The sequence below is a fragment of the Geotrypetes seraphini genome, chromosome 4, assembly GCF_902459505.1.
Source record: "Geotrypetes seraphini chromosome 4, aGeoSer1.1, whole genome shotgun sequence".
NCBI classification, from domain to species: Eukaryota; Metazoa; Chordata; class Amphibia; order Gymnophiona; family Dermophiidae; genus Geotrypetes; species Geotrypetes seraphini.
Genome location: NC_047087.1, coordinates 132800098 through 132824230, shown reverse-complemented (window position 1 = coordinate 132824230; position 24133 = coordinate 132800098). Strand labels below are relative to the sequence as shown.

General features: G+C 41.6%; 1 protein-coding gene across 1 annotated transcript in view; it reads right to left on the bottom strand.

Moving 5' to 3' along the window:
• Positions 1-24133, bottom strand: part of LOC117358655 (transmembrane matrix receptor MUP-4-like) — an 83390-nt gene that overhangs the window by 31959 nt on the left and 27298 nt on the right. Inside the window, exons 4-6 of the mRNA XM_033940131.1 lie at positions 22744-22881; positions 17843-17980; positions 1597-1680 (exon numbers count right to left, since the gene is read on the bottom strand). Of these exons, the coding sequence (XP_033796022.1) occupies positions 1597-1680; positions 17843-17980; positions 22744-22881 (360 nt within the window). The remainder of the gene's footprint in view (positions 1-1596; positions 1681-17842; positions 17981-22743; positions 22882-24133) is intronic.

Below are 24133 nucleotides of genomic sequence, written 5' to 3'. Positions count from 1 at the left end.
GTCCAGAGCAGCTGCTAGTGGATTCATGACACAGCATGTACTCACCCAGAGAAATTACTTCATGCTGCCTGGTTAAAATCAACAGCTGATTAAACAAGATTTTATTTCTTTGCTGGCATTGATGCTACTTTAACACACTCAGGTTTGTGGCTTACCAGACACAACTTCCTAACATAAATATTGGGGTTTTTTAAACTTAGTAAATCAAAAACTTAACATTAATTGAGTGCTTAAATGTCAAAGAACAAGCTATCTTTATACTTCATGCAATTTCACTCATAAGGAGGTTTGTTGGAAACCGGAAGCAGCCTAATAATAGGCCTAGTGACACAAAAATATGTAATTGGAGGGGTGTCACTAAAAAGTAACTATATAAAGTTTTTAGGCATTATATTACTCATTATTGAAAATGTAATAGATAACAGTTACTCATTACTTTTGCATGAAAGTAATTGTTACAGTTGCTCATTACTTATAAAAGTAATATATTACCAAGTAATATACTGTATTTTTCGCTCCATTAGACGCACCTGACCATAAGACGCATCCAAAATTTAGAGGAGGAAAACAAGAAAAAAACCATTCTGAACCAAATTCTCCCTGCCAGGCTCTGTCCCCTTTCCCCCTCTAGTGGTCTAGTGGTAGGCCGGGACAGGGCAGGCAGGGACAGGGCATAGGGCAGGCAGGCCTAGTAGCTGGCAGGCAGGTAGGGACAGGACAGGCAGGTAGGGACAGAGGACAGAGGGAGAAGGTAGGAAGGCAGGCAGGCCTCTCCCCCCAGGCAGGCAGCAGGAAAGCCCCGGCCTCTCCCTCCTCCCTCCCTATTTTTAATTCGGCAGGGCAGGCAGACAGGCAGGCAGGCCCCAGCCTCTCCCTCCCAGGCAAGCAGCAGGCAGGCCCTCAGCCCTCTTCCTCCTTCCCCCCACCGGCCTTATTCCTTCTCCCCCTGCGCGTACCTTTTTTTAAACTTCTGGCATCTCACTCACTGAGAGCGGTGCACAAGGGTTGCTGCCTGCCTGGTCCCATGCCACTTCCTGTGAGAACTGAGTTCTCGCGGGAAGCGGCGCTGGACTAGGCAGGCAGCCTGGTGCACCGCTATGCCGCAAGAGAACAGAAGAGGAAGCAACTGCGTCTGCCATTCTCTGCGGAAGCAGTGGAGACCAGGAAGCCAGCAACCCTTGTGCGCCGCTCTCAGCAAGGCGCCAGAAGTTTTAAAAAAAAGATGCCCACCGGGGGAGGGGGGGGGGTGAGGAGGAAAAGGGCTAGCAAGAAAGGGAAGGTGGCAGCATTAAAATAAGTTAACGGGGGTATTCGCTCCATTAGACGCACCCTTATTTCCACCCACTTTTGGGGGGGAAAAGTGCATCTAATAGAGCAAAAAATATGGTATTACATAGTAGTATAATACTGCCCAGCACTGTATACTGGCAGAGGAGAACACCTCGCCTTCGAGAAAGGACAGTCAAACAAAAAAGGCAAGGGTGATGTCTTTTCAACCAGTGATAAAATCTTTATTAAACAAATAAAAGGCACCATCCTTGCCTTTTTTGTTAACACTGTATACTAACATTTAGTAAAGAGAACTACTGTACTTACGTGAACAGATGAGATATTTATGCTGTGACAGACAGTCGTTTTGTTCTGAGCAGAGTGAGGTGCTGTTAAAACATGTCACAGAATCTGGAAGATGAGAGTTGGAGTTATAAGCCGAAGCTTCTCAGGTCATCAAAAATTGAAGTTTATAAACCTCCCAGAGCATTGCATTCTAAGGGGAGAATGCAACTGGTAGCACTGACAGCTGATAATGTAAGATATGTGGCAACTCAACTTCAAATGTTTTCTATTGCTGGAATGTCATATTGGAATAAGTTTACTGGTCAACTAAGATTATTCGCAGATCATTATAACTTTAAGAAGATTCTGAAAACTAAGCTGTTTGTAAATGCATACTTTTGATTTGACTTTCCTGATATTGTTTGGGTATTTTGGTAACATGTTATCAAATATGTCATTGAGGAATTTGTAGGTCTTCTCCTATGTGTTTTGATATTGTATTTAAGAGTGATTTGTACTGTTATTTGTTTTTGCTTTATGTATGTTTACATGGAAACTGCTGTGACTCCAGGTGGTATACAAAGTTTTAAAAATATATAAATAATAAATAAAATAAAAGGAGTTTTTTGAAAGAGTTTTTAAAGATAAAGACTTCAGGGTGCTGCACCATGCAACCGCAAATCAATAAAACAATACAAAAGTCATTCTTAGTCATGAGAAACTTAAGACAAGTTCGGAAATTCTTCGAGAAAACTCAATTCCAGCTCATAGTTCAGTCCTTAATACTAGGCCTACTTGACTACTGTAATATCCTCTACCTCCCATGCCCTACAACCATAACAAAACAACTACAAACTATCCAAAACACAGCACTAAGACTCATCTACTCATTAAAGAAACATAATCACATTACAGAAGCATATCTCCAATCGCACTGGCTTCCGATCCCAGCAAGAATACAATTTAAATTCTACTGCCTACTATTTAAGACTTTATAAGGAGACAGTCCAAACTACCTGAATAACCGCCTTATTCACCACACCGCAACCAGACATAGGAAAACTCACACCCCATTCTCATACCCCCCAATTAAGGAGGTCAAACAGAAAAAAACTATATGATGGCCTCCTGGCCACTCAAGCAGCCAAACTAGACAACCAAATCGCCAATCTACTGACGGCATCCCTCGACTACAAGACTTTTAGAAAAGAAATAAAGACCATACTCTTCAAGAAAACTCTGAAAAAAGAAATAATACCGCAAGTCTCAAACTCCACCTCTCACTAAAGCCAACTACCCCAAACAAATAACCTTACCCATTTCTTACTCTTTTTGAAAATGACCAATTTTTTTTTTTTTGTAAGTTCTTGTTGTAATACATCTTGGATAATTCTTTTGTAATCCGCCTTGAACTGCAAGGTAATGGCGGAATAGAAATCCCTAATGTAATGTAATAATAATTTTAAAAAAACACGTCTAAAAAGTGTCCTAAATGGCTACTTGGACGATCAAAAAGCCTGATCGTCTAAGTACCCATAACCAAAGCTGGTTTTTAGACGTATCTAAAAACAGCTTAGGCCTTTCCCCTGCCTCTAAACGCACAGAGAGAAAAGAGGCGTGTTTAGAGGAGGGGAAATGGCGGGCGGTGGGTGGGAGGTGGGCCGACCTACACCTAGGCGTGCAGCAGGTATAACGAAAACCTTAGGCAAATTGCCTAGTCGGCACGTATACCTTTTTGACTTAGACGAAGTCAAATCAGGTCTAAGTGCCGAAAAAGGGGCCGCTGAGCTGATGGCCGCTGGCGCGATCAGTTCAGCAGCCCGTCAACCTACCCACCGCAACCATCACGGCAGGAGAGATGCCTCATCTCCCCTACCGCGATGCGATCACCCCTCTACCCGAACTGCTACGACCCGCGGCAGGAGAGATGCCCAATCTCTCCTGCCGCGGGTTGTGGCAGTTCGGGTACAGAAGCGATCGCATCACGGCAGGTGAGATGAGGCATCTCTCCTGCCGTGATACATCACCCCCCCACGACGATATCGGGGCAAGAGGAAGCCCAAGCCCTCTTGCCCCAGCGATCGTGCCCCCCCCCCTGCTGAGTACGAGCAGGCCAGGAGGGAGCCCTAGCCCTCCTGGCCCCGGCAACCCCCACCTCTTACACGAATGGGCCAGGAGAGAGCCCAAGCTCCTCCTTCGCCTAAAAGCCCTTGTGTTGGACATTTGGGGCTTATGCGTTTTTTTGGGTTCATTATGGGCAAAAAGTGAAGACGTCGTGGGGGTGTACTTGTAGACGTAGTGGTGATCTGGGCGTTTAGTAGAGGCAGGCCATAATCAAAACAAGGACGTTTGTTTTGGTTATGGACACTTTCCCTGCTTCTGCTTTGTTTAAAAATTCTTTATTCATTTTTACATATTACAACAAGTGTATCAGATGAAATCATATGAATTTGTATATATACACTTGATTAACTTTCATGTAATACATTAAATATAACATTTCAGTCAATACCTATGTTCTATAATATCTTGAATATTATATACTACATCTAATATCTAAAGAATTAATATTAGGATAAAAAAACCTCCCATCTCCTCCCTTCCTCTACAGAAATTCCATCTACAATATATCAAAATTATTAACACATTCATATACATTATAGTGTTAATAAATATTACCCACCCACAATCCCTCATGTCGAATATCTTACTTTGGGAAAATGCTATTACTCATTGCAAAAATCTGTTAATGTTCCCCATATTTACTGATACTTATCAAAATATCCTCTCTGTGTTGCTATTGTACGCTCCATTTTATATATATGACATACAGAATTCCACCAAAAGTTGTAATTTAATCTGTCATAATTTTTCCAATTATATGTAATCTGTTGAATGGCTACTCCAATCAATATAAATAAAAGTTTTTATTTGATGAAATTTGACTCTTTGCTCTCATTGCCATGCCAAATAAAATAGTATCATATGTCAAGGCCACCGGATTATCTAACATCGTATTTATTTGAGGCCAAATTGATTTCCAAAATAATAATTTAAATGGACAATAGAATAAAAGGTGATCTAATGTCCCAGCCTCAAGATGACAGTGCCAACATCTATTAGACTTAGAGCTCTCAAGTTTTTGTAAACAAACAGGGGTCCAAAAAGCTCTATGTAAAAGAAAGAACCAAGTTTGTCTCATAGATGCAGACACTGTACATCTCATCCTCCAAGACCAAATTCGTGGCCATTGAGACATATTAATTTGATGCTTAATCTCAATGCTCCAAATGTTCCGAAGACCAGTTTTTGGCTTTTTATTCACAAATCCAGATATTAATTTATACCACTGTGCGGCCTGGTGCCCCATGAAATCTACCTGAAAGCATAAGAATTCCAAACTATATTGATTATTAAGAGTTTTCCATTCAGGGAACCCCGCCTGAATGGCCTGCTTCAATTGTAACCATCTAAAACTTTGTGATTTGTTGAGACCAAATTTATGTTGCAATTGTGAAAACTCAAGCAGCTTACCATTAGATATTATATCTTCCAATGTACGTATTCCTGCCAGCATCCAATGCTTCCAGATAATTTTAAAACCGCCAATTTTGATCTTGGAGTTAAGCCAAATCGTTTGATTTGTTGATTTATTTATCGGAATAGGAGTTAGACTATTTACATATCGTAGAGTTTTCCATGTATCAACAAATATTCTATGTTCTTTATATAGCCTAGGCATTTTGATATTAAGTATATGACCAAGTCGCAAAGGAAACATGAGTCGCCATTCTAACCAAAACCAGTCTGGGATATTATCAATGGGCTCTGGGAGGACCTAATACATACCTTGACGCAAAATATAGGCCTGATGATTCCTATAGAAATTAGGAAAATTTACCCCCCCCCTCCATAATTGGCTTTTGCAAAGACACTAAAGAAAATTCTAGGAATATTACCCGGCCAAATAAATTTTGTTAGAATACTATTTAACTTTTTATAAAAAGACCCCTGAAAAAAAACTAGTAACATTCCCATTTGGTAACAAACCACAGGTAAAATCATCATTTTAACAGTTTGTACTCTTCCCCCCCCCCCCCCCCCCCCCCAAGATAAGTGCAGAGGATTCCATTGCTCACAGATTTCTGTTACCTTCTGTAATAAACATTTTTCATTTACTTTCATTGTATCATCCACTGTATTTTTGATCCAAATTCCTAAATATTTTAGACCATCTTCCTTCCACACAAAAGAAAATACATCAAATAAACCCTTTGTACAATGTACATTAAGCGGAAGAACTTCAGATTTTTTCCAATTTATCTTATAATCTGAAAACTTTCCAAATTTCACAATCAACTCAAGCAAACATGGAATGGTTGTTTCTGGATTTCTTAAATAAAGCAAGATATCATCCACATACGCACGCAGATACTTTATATTCTCTATCTGACCGCAGAATACCCTTTATCTCCTTTACCTGTTGGATAGCTAATAACAAGGGTTCCAAAACAATATCAAAAAGCAAAGGAGATAAGGGACAACCTTGCCTAACTCCCCTCTGCAAATTAAAGCGTTCTGAAAAATTATTATTAATATACAACCTAGCAGCAGGGGAGCTATACAACGTTTGTATTATTTGTATAAATCCTGAACCTATACCAAACCATTCCATTCCTTGATACATGAAGGTCCATTCTACTCAATCAAAGGCCTTCTCTGCATCCAAGGACACAGAGAAAGCCGGATCTTTCATGGATTTTGTTAAGTGCAGCATATGGAACGCCAATCTAGTATTATTAGTAGAATGTCTTTGAGCAACGAATCCTGTTTGATGCGTAAAGCCAATGTCTTAGCTAAAAGTTTACCATCTACATTGATTAAAGAAATAGGCCTATAATTTGAAACCAAAGTGGGATCTTTATTTGGCTTTGGTAAAACTATAGTTAAAGATTCTGCCATAGAGCCGGTAATACAACCTTTATTTAGTTGAGTCTGATATAAATTTAATAAATAAGGCAATAGGGTATTTTGAAACAAATTATAAAACTCTACCGTATAACCATCCCCACCTGGAGTGGATCCAACTCTAAGGGACTTCAAAGCTGTTTCCAATTCTTTTAATGATATTGGCTCTTTCAAACTTTGTTTTATATGTTCAGGAATTTTAGGTCCTTCTAACAAATTCAAAAATTCTAAACTATCTTTTTCTTTATCTAAATAAGTCTCAGAAGAATAAAGAGATTTATAAAACTTTAAAAATTGTTTTAAAATGGGTTCAATTTGAGTATGCGTATCCCCATTTTCATCCTTAATTGCAATTATTTTTGATTTCCTTTTTTTCGCTTTTAGATAATTTGCCAATATTCTTCCCGCCTTATTTGAGTTTCCATAATACAAAGTTTGCTGAGAAAATAAATCTTTCCTTACCAATTTAGATGAAATCTCATTGTATTTAATTTTATCTTTTAAAAGATCCTGTTGTGTAGAATATTCCCATTTTTCTATTAATTTTGTTTCTAAAACTTTAATTTCGTGCTCTAAATCATAAAATTGTTTCCTGACCTGTTTCTTAAGATGAGCTGAATAAGAGATAATTTGACCTCTCATAGTTGCTTTAAAAGCATCCCATAAAACTTCCATGGAGATTTCATCTGTGGTATTAAGTTGGAAGTAATCCTTCATTTTTAATAGAAAATTTTCACAAAATATTGGATCAGCAAGCAATGTATTATCAAATCTCCGTATAGGTCTACTACAATTTTGATCATCAATTTTAAGTTCAAACCACACCCCATCATGATCTGACAAAATGATTGGATCTATGGCAGCTGATGTACTAATAGATTTGAAACAAAAATATCATCTATTCTTGAGAATGAATTATGAACATGTGAACAGAAAGAAAATTCCTGACCATCAAAATGAAGTACATGCCAAATATCTTTCAAGTCACAGGATTGTACAAAGTTATCTAATCCTAATGATTTTATAATTCTTCTGGGATTTTTATCCACCAAAGGATCCATAACAGCATTGAAGTCCCCCACCACCACTAATTTAGAGGAAGCCAGTGGAAGAATCAGTTGTTGTAGAGCAGGGGTGCCCAATACATCGATCACGATCGACCGGTCGATCAGGAAGGCAACGCCAGTCGATCGTGGAGCCCATCCCGGGTTCCGTGATAGACTCGTGCTGCCGTTCCAATCGGCCAGCCGATCAGCCTTCCTCTCCCCAAGGTTCCCCACCGGAACCTCCCAAAGGTTCCCCACGCACACTCATTTTTGCTGCGCCCTTCCTGCCCGACTGCCAGAACCCGTCTTCCGACTGGGGGATGATGTCACTTCCTTCGGGAGAAGGCGGGAGGGAGGTCTAGGGAAGTCACGACCCTTGAGAGCTGAGCGCCGGCTGCCCCTGGCGGAATTGACAAGCCAGACTGGAAAAAGGCGGTCGGGAGCAGGAAGTGCTCTGCCCAAAAATGCCGAAGCTGCTGCTGCTGCTCTGACGTCTTCAGCCTGAAAATGGGAAGTTGAGTGTCTTGCTAAAAAGAGACTGGAACGGCTTTCATAGAAGACTGGCTTTTTTTCTTTTCCTCGGCCCTGGGGATCCGGAGATTTGGGCCTGCAGAAGCCTCACGCTGACCAGCATTCCTCTCCCCGACATCAATTCTTACATCGGAGAGGAATTTATGGGCCAGCCAATCGCTGCCTGGCTGGCCCGGAACTTCCTCTCCGACATCAGAATTGAAGGGGAGCAGAATGCTGGTCAGTGCAAGGCTTCTGCATGCAGAGCTTGGGGGGCGGTGGATTGGAGGCCTGTTCCCCGGTGGCGACGGCAAACCTAGTGGCTTGGGGGAGGGCAGGGAGAAAGAAACAAAGGGGGCAGGCAGGGAGACAGAAAGAAAAAGGGAACAGGGAGACAGAAAGAAAGTGGGCATGGAGAGAGAGAGAAAGAAAGAACAGGAGGCAGGGAGAAAGAAAGAAAAAGTTGGGGGAGAGAATGAGGTATGGAAGAGAGAAAGCATATAGGAGGCTGAAAGAAGGAGTGGGCTGAAATCAGAAGATGTCAGAAGAAGTGCAGCCAGAGTGAAGTGAGAAGAAGTCAGAAGAAGAAAGTGCAACCAGAGACTCATGAAATCACCAAACAAAAGTAGGAAAAATTATTTTATTTTCAATTTAGTGATCAAAATGTGTCTGTTTTGAGAATTTATATCTGCTGTCTATATTTTGCACAATGGCTCCCTTTTACTAAACCGCAATAGCGTTTTTTAGCGCAGGGAGCCTATGAGCGTCGAGAGCAGCGTGGGGCATTCAGCGCAACTTCCTGCGCTAAAAACTGCTATGTGGTTTAGTAAAAAGGGAGGGGCTATATTTGTCTATTTTTGTATGGTTGTTATTGAGATGACATTGCATAGAGTCATCTGCCTTGACCTCTTTGAAAAAAAAACCCGGAATATGAATGATAATTAACATTTTCTCTGCCTTTCAGTGTGCTTTGTGGGTTTTTTTAAAAAATGTTATTGTTGGTAGATCATTTTGACTTGGTCATTTTAAAAGTAGCTCGCAAGTCCAAAAAGTGTGGGCACCCCTGTTGTAGAGTCTTAAAATATTCAATTTGGTTCGAATTAGGGGCATAGACATTGAAAAGCTTCATGGTAGTATTTCCCATGCTCATTTCCACATATACCCATCTTCCAAGAGGATCTGATGCCTTTAACTTAAATAACAACAACAATACACTCCAAATTTGCCAAAATTCTTACTGTAGAAAAAACACAAAAAGGCAACCTAGTCACATCAAGGTTTGTGTGGGGGACGCTCAAGACGCCAAAATTGGCTCGCAACTAACAAACCAATAATATAGGGTGCTCTCAGTGTGAACCCTCAGTGATAGGAGCACAGCTCCGACACTTCACTTCTGGGTCAAGGCGGTAAGCCTCCACCCACACACCATCATTGAGCACCCTGAGTGTGCTGAAATTAAAGGGACCTGAGTCCACTAAATCAAACAAATCAAACAATCAAAGTGAGTAAATCAAACTCAACACAAACAACCTGAGCGACCCCCAAACAAACCCTGCCAGCCAGACCCCCCGACTCACACAACAAAATCAAAAATCACCATGCAAAAATCAAATGAACACAATACTTATCTGAAACTATCTCACAAACTGATAAACGCAAAAAAACGCGCCAGGAGAAGAGGTTCGACCGCGCTGGTTTCGGGAGGAGCCCTTCTTCAGGAACCTGACCCCCGACGGAACACGAACAAAGAGGTCGGCTGGAGGGCGGGGTGCCCGGGCAGAAGAGCACGCCGCTTAAAACGGATCTGTAGGTGACATCATGCACAAACCAACCAAACATACAACACTAACAACCAATCACACTCAGGGGCGAGAACACGCCCTTGAATACACAACCATGCTAAACGAAAGACATAAAACGTGATTCATGCTGAAAACAACCCGATGACCCCAGACAAAAACCCCCACTGAAACACAGAACCCAAATAGAAATACGATGAACACAGTTAAATAATGGTGTTCCATTCCACACCTTCATTAAGACCATTGGGATGGACAGATTGTAATTGGAAAATCCAATATTGTTTCCTAAGATTCAAATGGGACTGTCTATCCCCCCTGAAATCCCAAGGGACTTGCTCAAGCACGAACCAAGACAGATCGGTGAACCGATGGCCAAATTCAGCACAGTGCGGCACAAGGGGGGCGGAGTGAGATCCAGTGCGAATCCGGCTCCTGTGTTCTTGCAATCTGACCTTGATTCTTCTGCTAGTCCACCCCACATAGCACAACCCGCAGGGGCAGATGATGACATAAACTACCCATTCAGAATCACAAGACGTCTGAGATCTGAGGTGGTAAGTACCTCCAGCCGACCTCTTTGTTCGTGTTCCATCGGGGGTCAGGTTCCTGAAGAAGGGCTCCTCCCGAAACCAGCGCGGTCGAACCTCTTCTCCTGGCGCGTTTTTTTGCGTTTATCAGTTTGTGAGATAGTTTCAGATAAGTATTGTGTTCATTTGATTTTTGCATGGTGATTTTTGATTTTGTTGTGTGAGTCGGGGGGGTCTGGCTGGCAGGGTTTGTTTGGGGGTCGCTCAGGTTGTTTGTGTTGAGTTTGATTTACTCACTTTGATTGTTTGATTTGTTTGATTTAGTGGACTCAGGTCCCTTTAATTTCAGTCCCTTTAATTTCAGCACACTCAGGGTGCTCAATGATGGTGTGTGGGTGGAGGCTTACCGCCTTGACCCAGAAGTGAAGTGTCGGAGCTGTGCTCCTATCACTGAGGGTTCACACTGAGAGCACCCTATATTATATTCACCCCATTTTGGTTTGTTAGTTGCGAGCCAATTTTGGCGTCTTGAGCGTCCCCCACACAAACCTTGATGTGACTAGGTTGCCTTTTTGTGTTTTAACTTAAATAAGGCAGAGCATTTCTTATTCACTAAAATAGCAACACCAGCCTTTTTTCCAATGACCGAGGAGAAAAAACAATGTTTGACCCAACCCCCTTCCAATTTCTTAGATTCTATACTTGACAGGTGAGTCTCTTGGATGTAGCAAATATCCGCATTCTGCTGTTTTAAAAATAGCAAAGCTTTTTTCCTTTTTATCGGATGGTTAAGACCATTAAGATTCAAAGACAATATCTTAAGATCCATTAAATAATATCAAACTTGTTTTATCAAAAATCAACTAATAAGTAAAGTGTAATAAATCCTTTTCCCGATAAATAAGATCTACTATATATCCCCATCCCCTTCCCAACCCCTCATTATAAACCCCCCCTCCCTTTCCCTCCCCCATCCCCAAATAATTACGAAAACTTGGAAACGCAAAGCGAGATCAGGTATAGAACATCTCCCTACAAGCTATTATCTTATATTCAAATAGCTATTATTATATTTTATACATATATGAAATTGAATCATACATAAAAAAAAGAAGCGGTGCCAACGGTTCACCGAGACCAGCAGCAGTATCGGGAGCCCCTCTCCAACAGGGCATCTGATCACAGTTACACCCCTCCCCCGATCCAGCAGGGGAGAACACTTTTAAAAGAAGTGGTGCCAACGGCTCACCGAGACCAGCAGCAGTATTGGGAGCCCCTCTCCAGCAGGGCACCTGATCACAGTTACACCCTTCCGCCGATCCAGCAGGGGAGAACACTTTAAAAGAAGCAGTGCCAATGGCTCACCGAGACCAGCAGCAGTATCGGGAGCCCCTCTCCAGCAGGGCACCTGATCAAATCTAATCTAATCTAAACCTTAAGTTTATATACCGCATCATCTCCATGAAAATGGAGCTCGACACGGTTTACAAGAACTTAAAATAGTGGGTAGAGAAGAAGAAAAAGGATTACATGAACTTATGTGTAGAAGGGGGGAGAGAAAGGGGGGAAGGATAGAGCTACAATTTGCTGAAAAGCCAGGTTTTCAGTTGTTTGCGGAATAACTGAAGGGAGCTCAGGTTCCGCAGCGGGGTGGTGAGGTCGTTCCAAAGACCTGTGATTTTGAAGAGAAGGGATTTTCCCAGTTTGCCTGAATAGTGGATGCCGCGTGGAGAGGGGAAGGCTAGTTTAAGCCTTTGGGCAGTTCTGGAGGAGTCGGGACTGGAGGAGTTGAAAGACAGTGGGATAAGATCACAGTTACACCCCTCCCCCGATCCAGCAGGGGAGAACACTTTAAAAGAAGCGGTGCTAATGGCTCACTGAGACCAGCAGCAGTATCGGGAGCCCCTCTCCAGCAGGGCACCTGATCACAGTTACACTGCTCCCCCGATCCGGCAGTGGAGAATACTTTAAATATATATTTTTTATTTCTCTTGATACTTATTTTTTATCTCTATTTTTTATTTATTTTACTTATTTATTTTTAATTCTATCTTTAAGTTTATTTATTCATTACTTGGTGGAATATTCATTTCTATCTCTATCTCTGTCTTTATATTTTATCTTTATTTTTCATAAATTGTCTCTTCAGGTACTTTAGTTAGATTGTGAGCCTTTGGGACAGTTAGGGAATTTCCAAGTACCTATCTTATTTATTTTTATTTATTGTATCTTTTAATGCATTCATTTTTGTAAACCACTTAGAAACCTCACAGTTATTAGCAGTATATAAGAATTAAATTAAATTAAATAAACCTGACAATTAACCTATAAACTCACATAAATAATATTGATCAAGATATCATTGTATGTAATAAATAGAAAAATACAATTTTCTGAATATAAAATATCTTATATAATCTGCAAAACAAATTCATAGTCAGTTAATATTATAAACTCATATTAAAGTACTATATAATTATTTCAAAATAAATTGAATCACAAGGAATACTAAACCCTTTTTTTTTTAATTCTATTTTTAAATTAATTCTGCTATCTATTAGATCTTATTCTGATTTCCAGAGTATCCAGAATCCATAAATAGGTGAACAAACCAAACTAGGTGTGAAATTATATCTTTTTTTTTTTTATAAATCTTTATTCATTTTCATTTCTTACATCAAGTGAAAATACATAATAAAAGACAATTATTTCATAACACTTGAATTACATTCAAATACTCTTACAATATAAAATAAATATCCCCCTTTTTATCAATATTCCTATTTCCATATAAAATACATTACCCTCCCTAACCCCAAATATAATCTATCCATGTGCTAAGATATCTGATCATTAGAGTAACTAGCCAATGGTCCCCATACTTTTTTAAAATTATGAATATTCCCTTGTTGTAACACTATCATCTTTTCCATCTTATATATGTGGCAAACTGAATTCCACCAAAATGTGTAATTTAATTTAGTATAATCTTTCCAATTTTGAGTAATTTGTTGCATGGCGACCCCTGTCAATATTAATAATAACTTATTATTATTTGCAGAAATCGGACTCTGAGTTCTCATTGCTGTACCGAATAATATAGTGTCATATGAGAGTCCTACATGGTTTAGATACATTTTTGTGAAATTATATCTAAATCAGCAGATATAGCCATATCTCATTGACTTATATCACACTTGAAAAGGATTAAAAATCAAACCACCCTACAAAACTAATTATCTTCCTCACCCCATTTATCCCCAATCTAAACAAGTTAATGTAGCATTTAATAGCAGATATTATCAAATTAAATGTGTCATTATATCAAGCTTTACACATATCATTGCAACATAAAAGAATTCATCATAACACTAAAGGGTAAAAACATTACCACGCACTAAAATTAAATCACTGCAAGTACAATATAACTTAATTTCATAAGTGCGTTCAAATTTTCTAAAAATGGTCTATCTATACCACGAGTACTTTATAGTAATCTGCAAAAGTAGAGTCTTTAAACTATAACATCAAAAGTCAGTTCCTCAGTCTTCCGTTTTCATCTTCAGGAACAAAGATATCTTACTTTTTCAAAAAAAAAAAAAAGACAGCAAAGCTCTTACTGATCTGAGTGGCCAAGTAAGGAAAGGAATGACCACCAAACACTTTAAGAAGGCCAAATGATGTTTTCCCTGATTTCGGCAAAATGGCCTCGGTGCAAATGACAGTGGCCATCTGGACTGGAGTCACTACAGTGCTGCAGCAGTTCGTCTTCACAACCGGGAGACCGTTCGAGCAAGCTCCAGTGCGCAGGGAAGAGGCTGCCGATATCAGCAAAAAGCAGCCCACGCTCAGCGCCATCTTCAGAAAGCATAGTTCAGTCCGTGTACAAAAGACACGCCTCCTTCCTTCGATCCAGTACGCATTTCCACCAATCAGATATCAGCTCCCCTTAGACCTCCAGTTCAACCAATCCATGCTCTTCAAAGATAAACTTAGCAGGCTCCACATAATTAACTGTAAAAGCAGTTTCCACATCAGAGATTCTTTACTGTAATCTAAGCATAAAAATCAGTAACCTGTTTGAGCAAAGCAAAGCAGCAGGAGGTATAAAGTTTTCCATCAAACATCCAACGCATCCATTCAGGACACTCCTCCATCCACTCCACCTTGCTCGTGCCAGGATTCAAATACTATCCATTTTCAAATGTAATCAACATTCCATAAACACTGTCAAGTTCTTTTCACATTCTCCTTTACTAGTATTCAAACTGTATAACTCAAATTACTAAATAATAAAGTAAAATCCAATTCTCCTTTTACTGAATTATGAACTAAATAAATTAATTAGCTCCAAATAAATAATTATGAAGACATTGGTTGCTCACATTGCTCTAGATACTCTTGTAGTTTCCTCGGTTCACTGAAATTCAGGGTTTTGTTGGCATGTGTGACCCTCATTACCGCAGGATACATCAATCCATATTGAGCTCCTAATGCTCTCAATTGCGGACGGAAATCCAGCATCTGTTTTCTTTTCAATGCCGTATCCCTAGCAAAATCAAGCACAATGTGGATTCTTGCATTTGGCATTTAAAATTTTTATTCTCTTTTGCTAGCTGACAGATTTCTATCACCTGCTGATAACGTAATAATTTGAAGATTAGAGTCCTAGGTCCTTTTTGAGTACTAGTTTTTTTCCCAGGAATCATATGGGCTCTCTCGATTTCCAGCGGCAATTTTGACTTTAACGGTAATATCTTTGGCAGGAACCGCTCAAGAAAAGAAACTGGTTCATTCTTTTCTACCCATTCTGGCATCCCTATAATTCGTAAATTATTCCTTCTTTCATGATTCAAACAATCTTCAAGATCTCTCTTTAACAAATCCATCTCCTTCTTTGCAATCTTACTCTGCAGCAGCTCAGCATCCACTTGCTCTGCCTTTTTTTCCAAAAGACTCAACTTATTATCTACCAAGTCCATTCTTTTAGTAAGACAAGCTACTTCCTCAATAACCACTTGCAACTTTCTGGCATTTTCCAATACAATCTCTTTAATTTGTCTGAGTTCAGCTCCTACATCAATATCATCTGTTTTTTCCGTTGGCAGTGGAACTTTGGACGGAGTAGCAGGTTCAGGCTTTGATCTTTTATTACTTCTCGATCCTCCTCCCACTAATTCATTCTTATTTTGTTTCCTAGAAGCCATTGTCAGATGAGTTTGATCCTTTTAATTTTCCAATAGCTAAAAATTATAGCTTATCTTCATGAAAATCAGCCTGCCTGACAGGAGCTAGTACTCTACCTGACCATCTGGTTCCGTGTCCAAGCCACGCCCCCCCTCTTGCTTCTGCTTTGAACGTTTAAGGACTTAGGCCAAAAGGGGACTTAGACGGTTTTTTTGATTATGCCCCTCCGCATGTTTTGCACAACTAGCTGGGATAAAATAATGTTTTGTTTTAGCAATTAATTAGACCAGGGGTACGCAATTTCAGTCCTCGAGAGCCACAAGCAGGTCAGGTTTTCAGGATATCCACAATAAATATGCATGAGATAGAGTTGCATCTCAAGGAGGCAGTGCATGCAAATCCATCTCATACATATTCATTGTATAAAATACTGAGTGGAGTGGAAAGGGTAGATGTGAATCACTTATTTACTCTTCCCAAACATACTAGGACCAAGGGACATGCAATGAAGCTACTAAGTAGTAGATTTAAAACAAATTGGAGATAATATTTCTTTATATAATCTGTAATTAAACTCTGAAATTCATTGCCGGAGAATGTGGTTAGTGGGGATGGGCGGGCCCGCTATGCCTAAGGCCTGATTGGTCCAGGCTTCTAGAGCCTGGGCCAATCAGGCCTTAGACTTAGCGGAGATGGGCCGGGAAGGGGCGGGCCCATCTCATTTCGATGAGGCGGTCCTGTCAGCTGGACAGCAACAAGACCTGTCCAGCCGACCAACATTTAAAGATTAGTTGCAGGGGAGGTTAGTTGGGGGAGGTTAGGGGAGTCATGGGGGGGAGGTTGTTAGCATGGGGGATCTGGAGGGGGTCCGGCTTTCCGGCAGGAGGGGTTGGGCACCCTCCTGCTGGCGATCGGACAGGCGTCCGCTATACTTATCCCTTGCCACGATAAGTGTAGCAGCCGCGTCTACTCTAACCCGATTCTCTAACCGGTGTCTGTAACATGGACGCCGGTTACAGAATCGGGGTTAATGTAGGCCCGATTCTGTATAGGACACCTCTCCCGGGTGTCCTATACAAAATCAGGGCCAAAATGTCTAGTAGCACTATAGATTACTCCTTACCTGGTGGTCTAGTGGGATTTTGGGGCAGAAGCTATCTTCCTACGCTCCTGCCCCGTGTAGATCGCCAACAGGAAATGGGTGCTGTGAGCTCCTGTCGTAGTCTCGAGAGACTACGGGAATTCACGGCAGTCATTTCCTATTGGCGATCTGCACGGGGCAGGAGCATAGGAAGTTCGCTCCTGCCCCGAAAGCCCGCTAGACCACCAGGTAAGGCCAACATGCCGGCAGGTGGATCAGAGCTGGACAAGAAGTTATTCGCAGTTTTTCACACTTTGCGGTCCAGCTCTGCCACTATCCCCTGTGAATGCCAAAATTGAATAGCAACTAATCTACTGAGAGAGAGGGAGTGGTTTAGTTTTTCAACACATTATGATAGGTTTCTGTTACTGAAAACATCACATGCTCAGACGGGTTTTAAGGGGAGCAGAGGAGACAAGTTGGAGAAAAGAGTAAGAGCTCCTTTTACAATGGAGTGCTAGCATTTTTAGTGTGTGCTATAGCGCGCTAGCCAAAAAATTACCGCCTGCTTATAAGGAGGCGGTAGCGGCTAGCGCGCAGGGCATTTTAGCGTGTGCTAAGCGTGCACTAAAACTGCTAGCACACCTTTGTAAAAGGAGCCCTAAGTGTGTGCTGAATATAAGATGTAAGCAGAAGTAAACAGCAGCATGAAGGTAACAATTTTTCTATTATTTAACTTTGTTGAGGAATAATTATGTCTATTACAGAAATTCAGAGATCTCAATAATCTCTGAAACAGCTGTTTGGCGAAACGCTGGCCACCTTCAGTGGGCGGATCAGCAACTATAAGAAGAATAAGTGAATCAAGAATAAGAAGCTTTCTATACATTTGAACTAGTTTTGATTTTATGATTTACACTTGATCAGTAGGTGGCAGGGTACCAAAATAGCTCCCCAACCATTGTCTCTGCTGCTTGGATGCAGTGCAGTGGGCGGGACATAGGTACCAAGGGGTCTGTCACCCAGGGCATGATTCTGGCTCAGTAAGGATCTATTTTATCCTCCCCATAACAGTGTTGTTTTAGAACTGCTTCCTCTGTAGTTCAAACCTGCCAGCATTAAGAAAAGGATTTCTTTTCTATGACCCAGCCCTGTTCTGATACTGACCTCTGCACCGTCTTCCAGGGCTAGATATATTATCATCCTTTACTCCTGGGTAGCACTGGCAGCTGTAGCTTCCAATTGTGTTAGTACATTGAGCCAAAATGGAACATGGCTTGCTCTCTGCATCACACTCATTGATGTCTGGTGGGTAAAAAGAAAAAGAAAAGTATTATGGAAATGAGTCTGTTAAAGCATGTTGGCTCTTTATCTAAAGTGGGGATGGCTTGCTGCAAGTACCAACTGAAATCCCTGCTCTTGGCCTCTCTCCAGGCAATTCTGTAAGCAGGTGCTTCCATGTAGGTGCCCTGAGGCTGCACTGTATGGCCCTGATTCTCTAAAAGTGCGTCCCGATTTTAGGCAGCTGTAGACGTCCTACAGCTGTCTAATCAGCCAATCGGGATGCACGTTTTTAAAAAAAAAATGCTAACCAGGCAGGCCTGAAGGCGCCTCCAGGAGCCTAGGGAGACCCGCAAGATGCCTAAGCTCGTCTAAGGGCCTTAGGCGGGCCTTAGGCTGAACCTAGGCAGCCCTACACGTCTCCCTAGTAGATGAGAAGCTTAAAAATATAGGCCAGCAAAATGCTGGTCTACATTGTAAGTAGACGCAGCCGCTATACTTATCGCGGCAAGGGATCTCTCTGCCGCGATAAGTATAGCGGGCCGTGGCCCCTGACCGATCACTGGCAGGAGGGTGCCCAAACCCTCCTGCCCGAAGACGCACCCCCTCCCCGACACTACCGACCGCCCCCCCTCCCGACACTACCGACCGCCCCCCCCGACATTACCGATCCCCCCCCCCCCCCACAATATCGGTCGCTGGCAGGAGGGTGCCCAATCCCTCCTGCCCGAAGACGCACCCCCCCCGGCGCTAACAACCCCCACTCCACCAAACCTGTTCTTACAGATGGGTCTTGCACGTCGAACAAGCAGGCACGCCTCGTCGAAATGAGGCGGGCCCGCCCCTTCCCGGCACATCCCGCCGAAGCCTAAGGCCTGATTGGCCCAGGCTCTAGAAACCTGGACCAATCAAGCCTTAGGCATAGCGGGTCCGCCCATCCCCACTTAATCTAAGGCCTGATTGGTCTCTCCCGGGCGTCCTATACAGAATCAGGGCCTAGGTGTCTTGCGGGCCTCGCCTTCAATATAGGCGGCCTGCCTGGGGAGCATTTTTTTTTTAAAAACGTGCATCCCGATTGGCTGATTAGACAGCTGTAGGACGCCTACAGCTGCCTAAAATCGGGACGCACTTTTAGAGAATCAGGGCCTATGTGTCTAGGTTCTGTTATATAATATTTGAATAATAATAGGTACCTACAGTTATACCAGCCCTAGAGCTGATGTAAGTGTGGGAACCTAAATGCAGCAGGAAGGTGACACTTCCTTTCGGCTGGTCTCATGTATTGCAAGATTACTTTACTGATAGTGCTGTCCCTATTTTCATCTTGTTTGCAGAGCTGCTATATTCAAGGAAGAAGAATGACCAGGACAGTAGCAATGGATCCTGCTGTTCTTCTCACTGGGTTCAGGTTAGCAATGCCAGAGATATGGTATTCACTACTTCAGAAGAAAGTCTATATGATCATGAACATATGCACTTAGAAGGAACAGTGGTAGTGAATGTACAAATTTGCATAAGCTTCAGTAGAATGAGAAAAAAAAAAAAACTATGGCCCCTACTGCAATGTGCTATTCAATGGTCTCACGGCAAAGAATGTATGATGTCTCCACCATGTACAAAACACGGTGATAAGACTTCTAAAGAACCTCCATTCCAGCAACCTGGTCTCTCAGGCTCTGTCGTTGGCCCAATGGCTGCCCATAGCCAAGCATTGTGTCTTCAAGGGCGACATGGCACCAGGCTACGTGATCGCCAAGCTTCTTCCATGTCGAACAAGTCCCTCTGCTCCCAGGATGAAATACGCCTCAAAACGCCCTCTGATCATGCCCTTCAACTGCAAACCGCCATATGATGTTCCTACTTCCACTTCATACCGACCTACTGGAATCAACTGCTCCCATAGGTAAGATCCCTTGAAGGACTCCTCAACATTAGGAAAGCAATAAGACATATCTGTTCACCTAACTCCCACGACCAATAGATTACAAAAAAATGTATATTGATGCAAGATCCTCGGAATGTGTCATTATTAGGATAAAACTTATATTGTAAAATCTTGTACTGTGTGACAAATTTAACCTGTAAACTATATGTTACGGATATTGGTATTAGATCCCTAGTATGTGTTGAGTTAGGATAAAAACTTGTACAAGAAAAAAAAAACTTGTACCGTAACTATGGCATATTGTAACCTGTTAACTGTAATTATGTATGTTAACCTGTAACCTGTCTTGAGCTCTCTGGGGAGGATGGGATAGAAAATGAATTAAATAAATGTAGTTATACTAAACATCATAGTACTACATTTAATAGCATTATATTTCATATTAAAGGCTACTACTACTACTATCTATTATTTCTAAAGGCTGGGATCTCTTGTACAGATAATACTTTATACCCTTAACCTTATCCAGAATTTAGGACAGGGGTCTCAAAATCCCTCCTTGAGGGCCGCAATCCAGTCGGGTTTTCAGGATTTCCTCAGTGAATATGCATGAGATCTTTGTGCATGCATTGCTTTCAATGCATATTCATTGGGGAAATCTTGAAAACCCGACTGGATTGCGGCCCTCTAGGAGGGACTTTGAGATCCCTAGTTTAGGAGTAATGTGATAGCAGAACATAACCCTTGGCACCCTGCAAGAAGTGTAGAGATAGCACTTAATTGCCTATTCTCCCCCTTCCAATCCAAGGCAGAGAGCACCATAGAGGTGGCACTTAAGCCCACTCTCACTAAGTGTGAAATTATCAACTCTCCTTCTATAGAAGAGATTCTTCCTCACTATGGCAGAATCCGTGAGGGATTTGATCCGATCCGTGTCTGGGGGGCAGATTCACAAATCGCCCTCATGCAAATGAGGGCGATCGGAATCACGCCCCCAACCGAGCGCCCGGATCACTCTATAGCGATCCCAACGCATTTCGCAGACCATCTGTAGATGGTCTGCGCATGCGCTGGCCCTCCTTGCCCAGCAGAGCAGGAAACTTTTTTTTCTTGCTTAGAAAAGCAGGGCAAAGAGCAGGATGGCAGAAGGCAGAAGGCAGGGCAGTCGGAAAGGTCCTGAGCGACTGGTCCTCAGCAGTCGCTTATTTTGGATCGGTCAGCCCAGTCAGTGTCCCTCTTTTTTTTTTAGTGAATGGCTGCCTGCCTACATTTGAATGCCATTCCCCCTCATTTGCATGCGCAGATCAGAGGATGATCAGGACAGAGGCTAGTGAATCAGGTCGGAGGGAAATCGGGTCGCTAAGTGGTCAGTAGTTGATCGGTGGGCATAGTGAATCTAGCCCTTTGTCCCACATGTGTTAACTATTTTTTATTTCCATTTTCACCCTCTTCACTTTCTTAGTTTCTAATAATAGTTTCATTTTGCCATTTCTTCCTGATGGAACATTTTCAGATGCTGACAGTGCCTATTCAACCTTTAGGACAAAAACTTGTATTGAAAAACCCTACACTGTAACTATGGCAAATTGCAATCTGTAAACTGTATATTATATATCCCTAATATGTGCCAAGATAGAATTAAAAACTTGTACTGGAAAATACTTGTACAAGAAGAAAAACTGACTTGTACTTTAACTATGGCAAATTGTAACCTGTTAACTGTATATTTTGTATGTTAGCCTGTAACCCGTTCTGAGCTCTTTGAGGAAGATGGGTTAGAAAACAAAATAAATATCTCCAAGTGATGTGTATGATTTAATTGATGTAATATTGTTCACTTGATGTAAGATGAATAAAATGAATAAAAAATTTGAAAAAAATAAATAAATAGCATAATCAATCAAGAAAACAGACTCTGAGGTACAGCCATATCCACACCACATCCATGATTCACTGACATATCATATCAATGCTATATCCATCTGCTATCAACATTCCATATCTTTGCTACACCCATGCTCCACTGCTATGCCACACTCATGCTACATCCACACACCACTGATATATTACACTATGGGGTCCTTTTACTAAGGCGCGCTAGCCATTTTAGCGCACGCTAAACGCTAACGCATCCATAGACTATAATGGACACATTAGCGTTTAGAGCGCTAATATTTAGTGCATGCTAAAATGGCTAGAGCGCCTTATTAAAAGGACCCCTATATTTGGGTGGTACTACATCCTGTGATAATGGCTGGGACGCAGCACTTAAATGTCTTTTATTTTATTCAGAACCTAGCAGCACTAGCAAAAACAGTACATAATTCGCAGGGGTGGTAGTTGTATTCAACTGCCTTTCCCTCACCACAGGAGATGGGGGCACTGTAGAGGGCAACCCCCGAGCCCCACTCCATCTAACATACCACATCCAAGCTCCTATGCAGCAGTGGCATGCCACAGCATACTACATACATATCCCACTGACATACTATAACATCTATATCTATGCACCATTGACATATTTTATCCAGTCCACATCCATGCTCCACAGGCATACTTCATTCACATCATATTTATGCAGTACTCATTTGCATATTACATGCATGGTTTAGTCACATAATTCACCTCCATTACACTCATCTTTCATTCTCATGTCACTCGATGAATCCATACTGTTCTCAACTTTATGTACAATGATCATCAATTTTGCTTATCCAACAGGCTGATAAGAGCTGCCTGCATTAAACAGGGATCATTGTGTTGTTTCTATTTTTTTTTAACATTTTTTTTACATTTTTTGGCCTATACGTGAGACAGATTGGAAATCTGGATGGATCCAGAGCAAGAACCTGAATGAAAAAGTTAAACCTCCTTTCAAGCTTTACACAGATTGTCATCGTACCTTGGCAAGTCCTTCCCGGGACGAGGGGACTGAGGTCTGTGAATCCTGTCAGACATGCACAGGAATATGTTGCCCCTTCAGCAGTACACGCTGCTTGATCCGAGCAGCCACTGAGTCCAGTCATGCAGCTGTTCTTCACTATAACCAAATACAAATGTCAGCTTCTCAGGTCTGGCTGAGAAATATTATTTTATGTAAGAGGGTGTCACAGTTACAAAGTAGTTTATAAAATACTTATTTATTTATTCAGTTTTCTATACTGCTCTCCCAAGGGGACTGAGAACAGTTTATATGAATTTATTTAGGTACTCAAGCATTTTTCCCAGTGGGTTCAGATTAAGTGACTTGCCCAGGATCACAAGGAGCATCATAGATTTGAACCTACAACCTCAGGGTGCTGAGGTTGTAGCTTTAACCACTGCACCACACACTCCCCTACTGAGCTGTATGCCTGTTCTTGTCTTATTTGTGCAGGGAACTGAATTCAAAAACAGGTCTGCAGCTCAGTAGAAAGGTGACTCAAATACTTTTCTAAAGGTAATCTACAAAACACAATCAAAAGATCCTCATTGAAATCTGCAGGAGCGGCATCAATGCAATCTTGGCCACAAGAGGTCACCGTAGTCTAAATAAATAGCAGTCGTGGCAATAGGGTGACCAACTGTCGGCCATGAATTTAAGGGAGATTTAGTTGTGACAATTTTTTTTGTGGTGCAGTATCACTCCAGCAAATGTTCATGGAACTGATAATATTAAACAAAACAATTAATTTGCATTGTATATAATATACAGGTCACAATATAGAATAAAAATTAACAGATTTGCATGTTTCTTAGTCCTAACCTATAAGTATTTGTCCACTGATGCTGCAGAACTAACCCAGAAGGAACCAAAAAAATTAGCTCATTAGATATCTAATAAGGGAATTCCCAGAAAATAAGGGAGAGTTGGTCACCCTATTTGGCAAACTGCAAACACATCTCACAGGATCCCATGATCACTCACATGGGAAAAATATTCCACATCTTTCGCATGTTCATCTTCTAAGGAGGATGCTACATTGGTGAAACAGGCCAGATGCTAAAGACTAGGATAAATTTACATAGATATCCTATACTATAAAGTGAGCAAGCTCTGACTGTGATCTTGAAAACAGCTCTATGGATTTTGATGAAATGGAATCAATATAGTTTTCAGTGTGAAAAAGTGATTTAGCTAGGTTTAGAGTTCAGCAAAATTCATTTTGGGGGGGAGGGGGTCAAACGGGGAATTTTCCCAATGTTCCCACCTCCCCCTGCTGCCCGTTCGACTGAAAGCTGCTAAGCAACTTGCTAATACATTGTCTGTATGTACTGCTCCTGTCTCCTCAAGCAGCCCATTGGTCAGACAT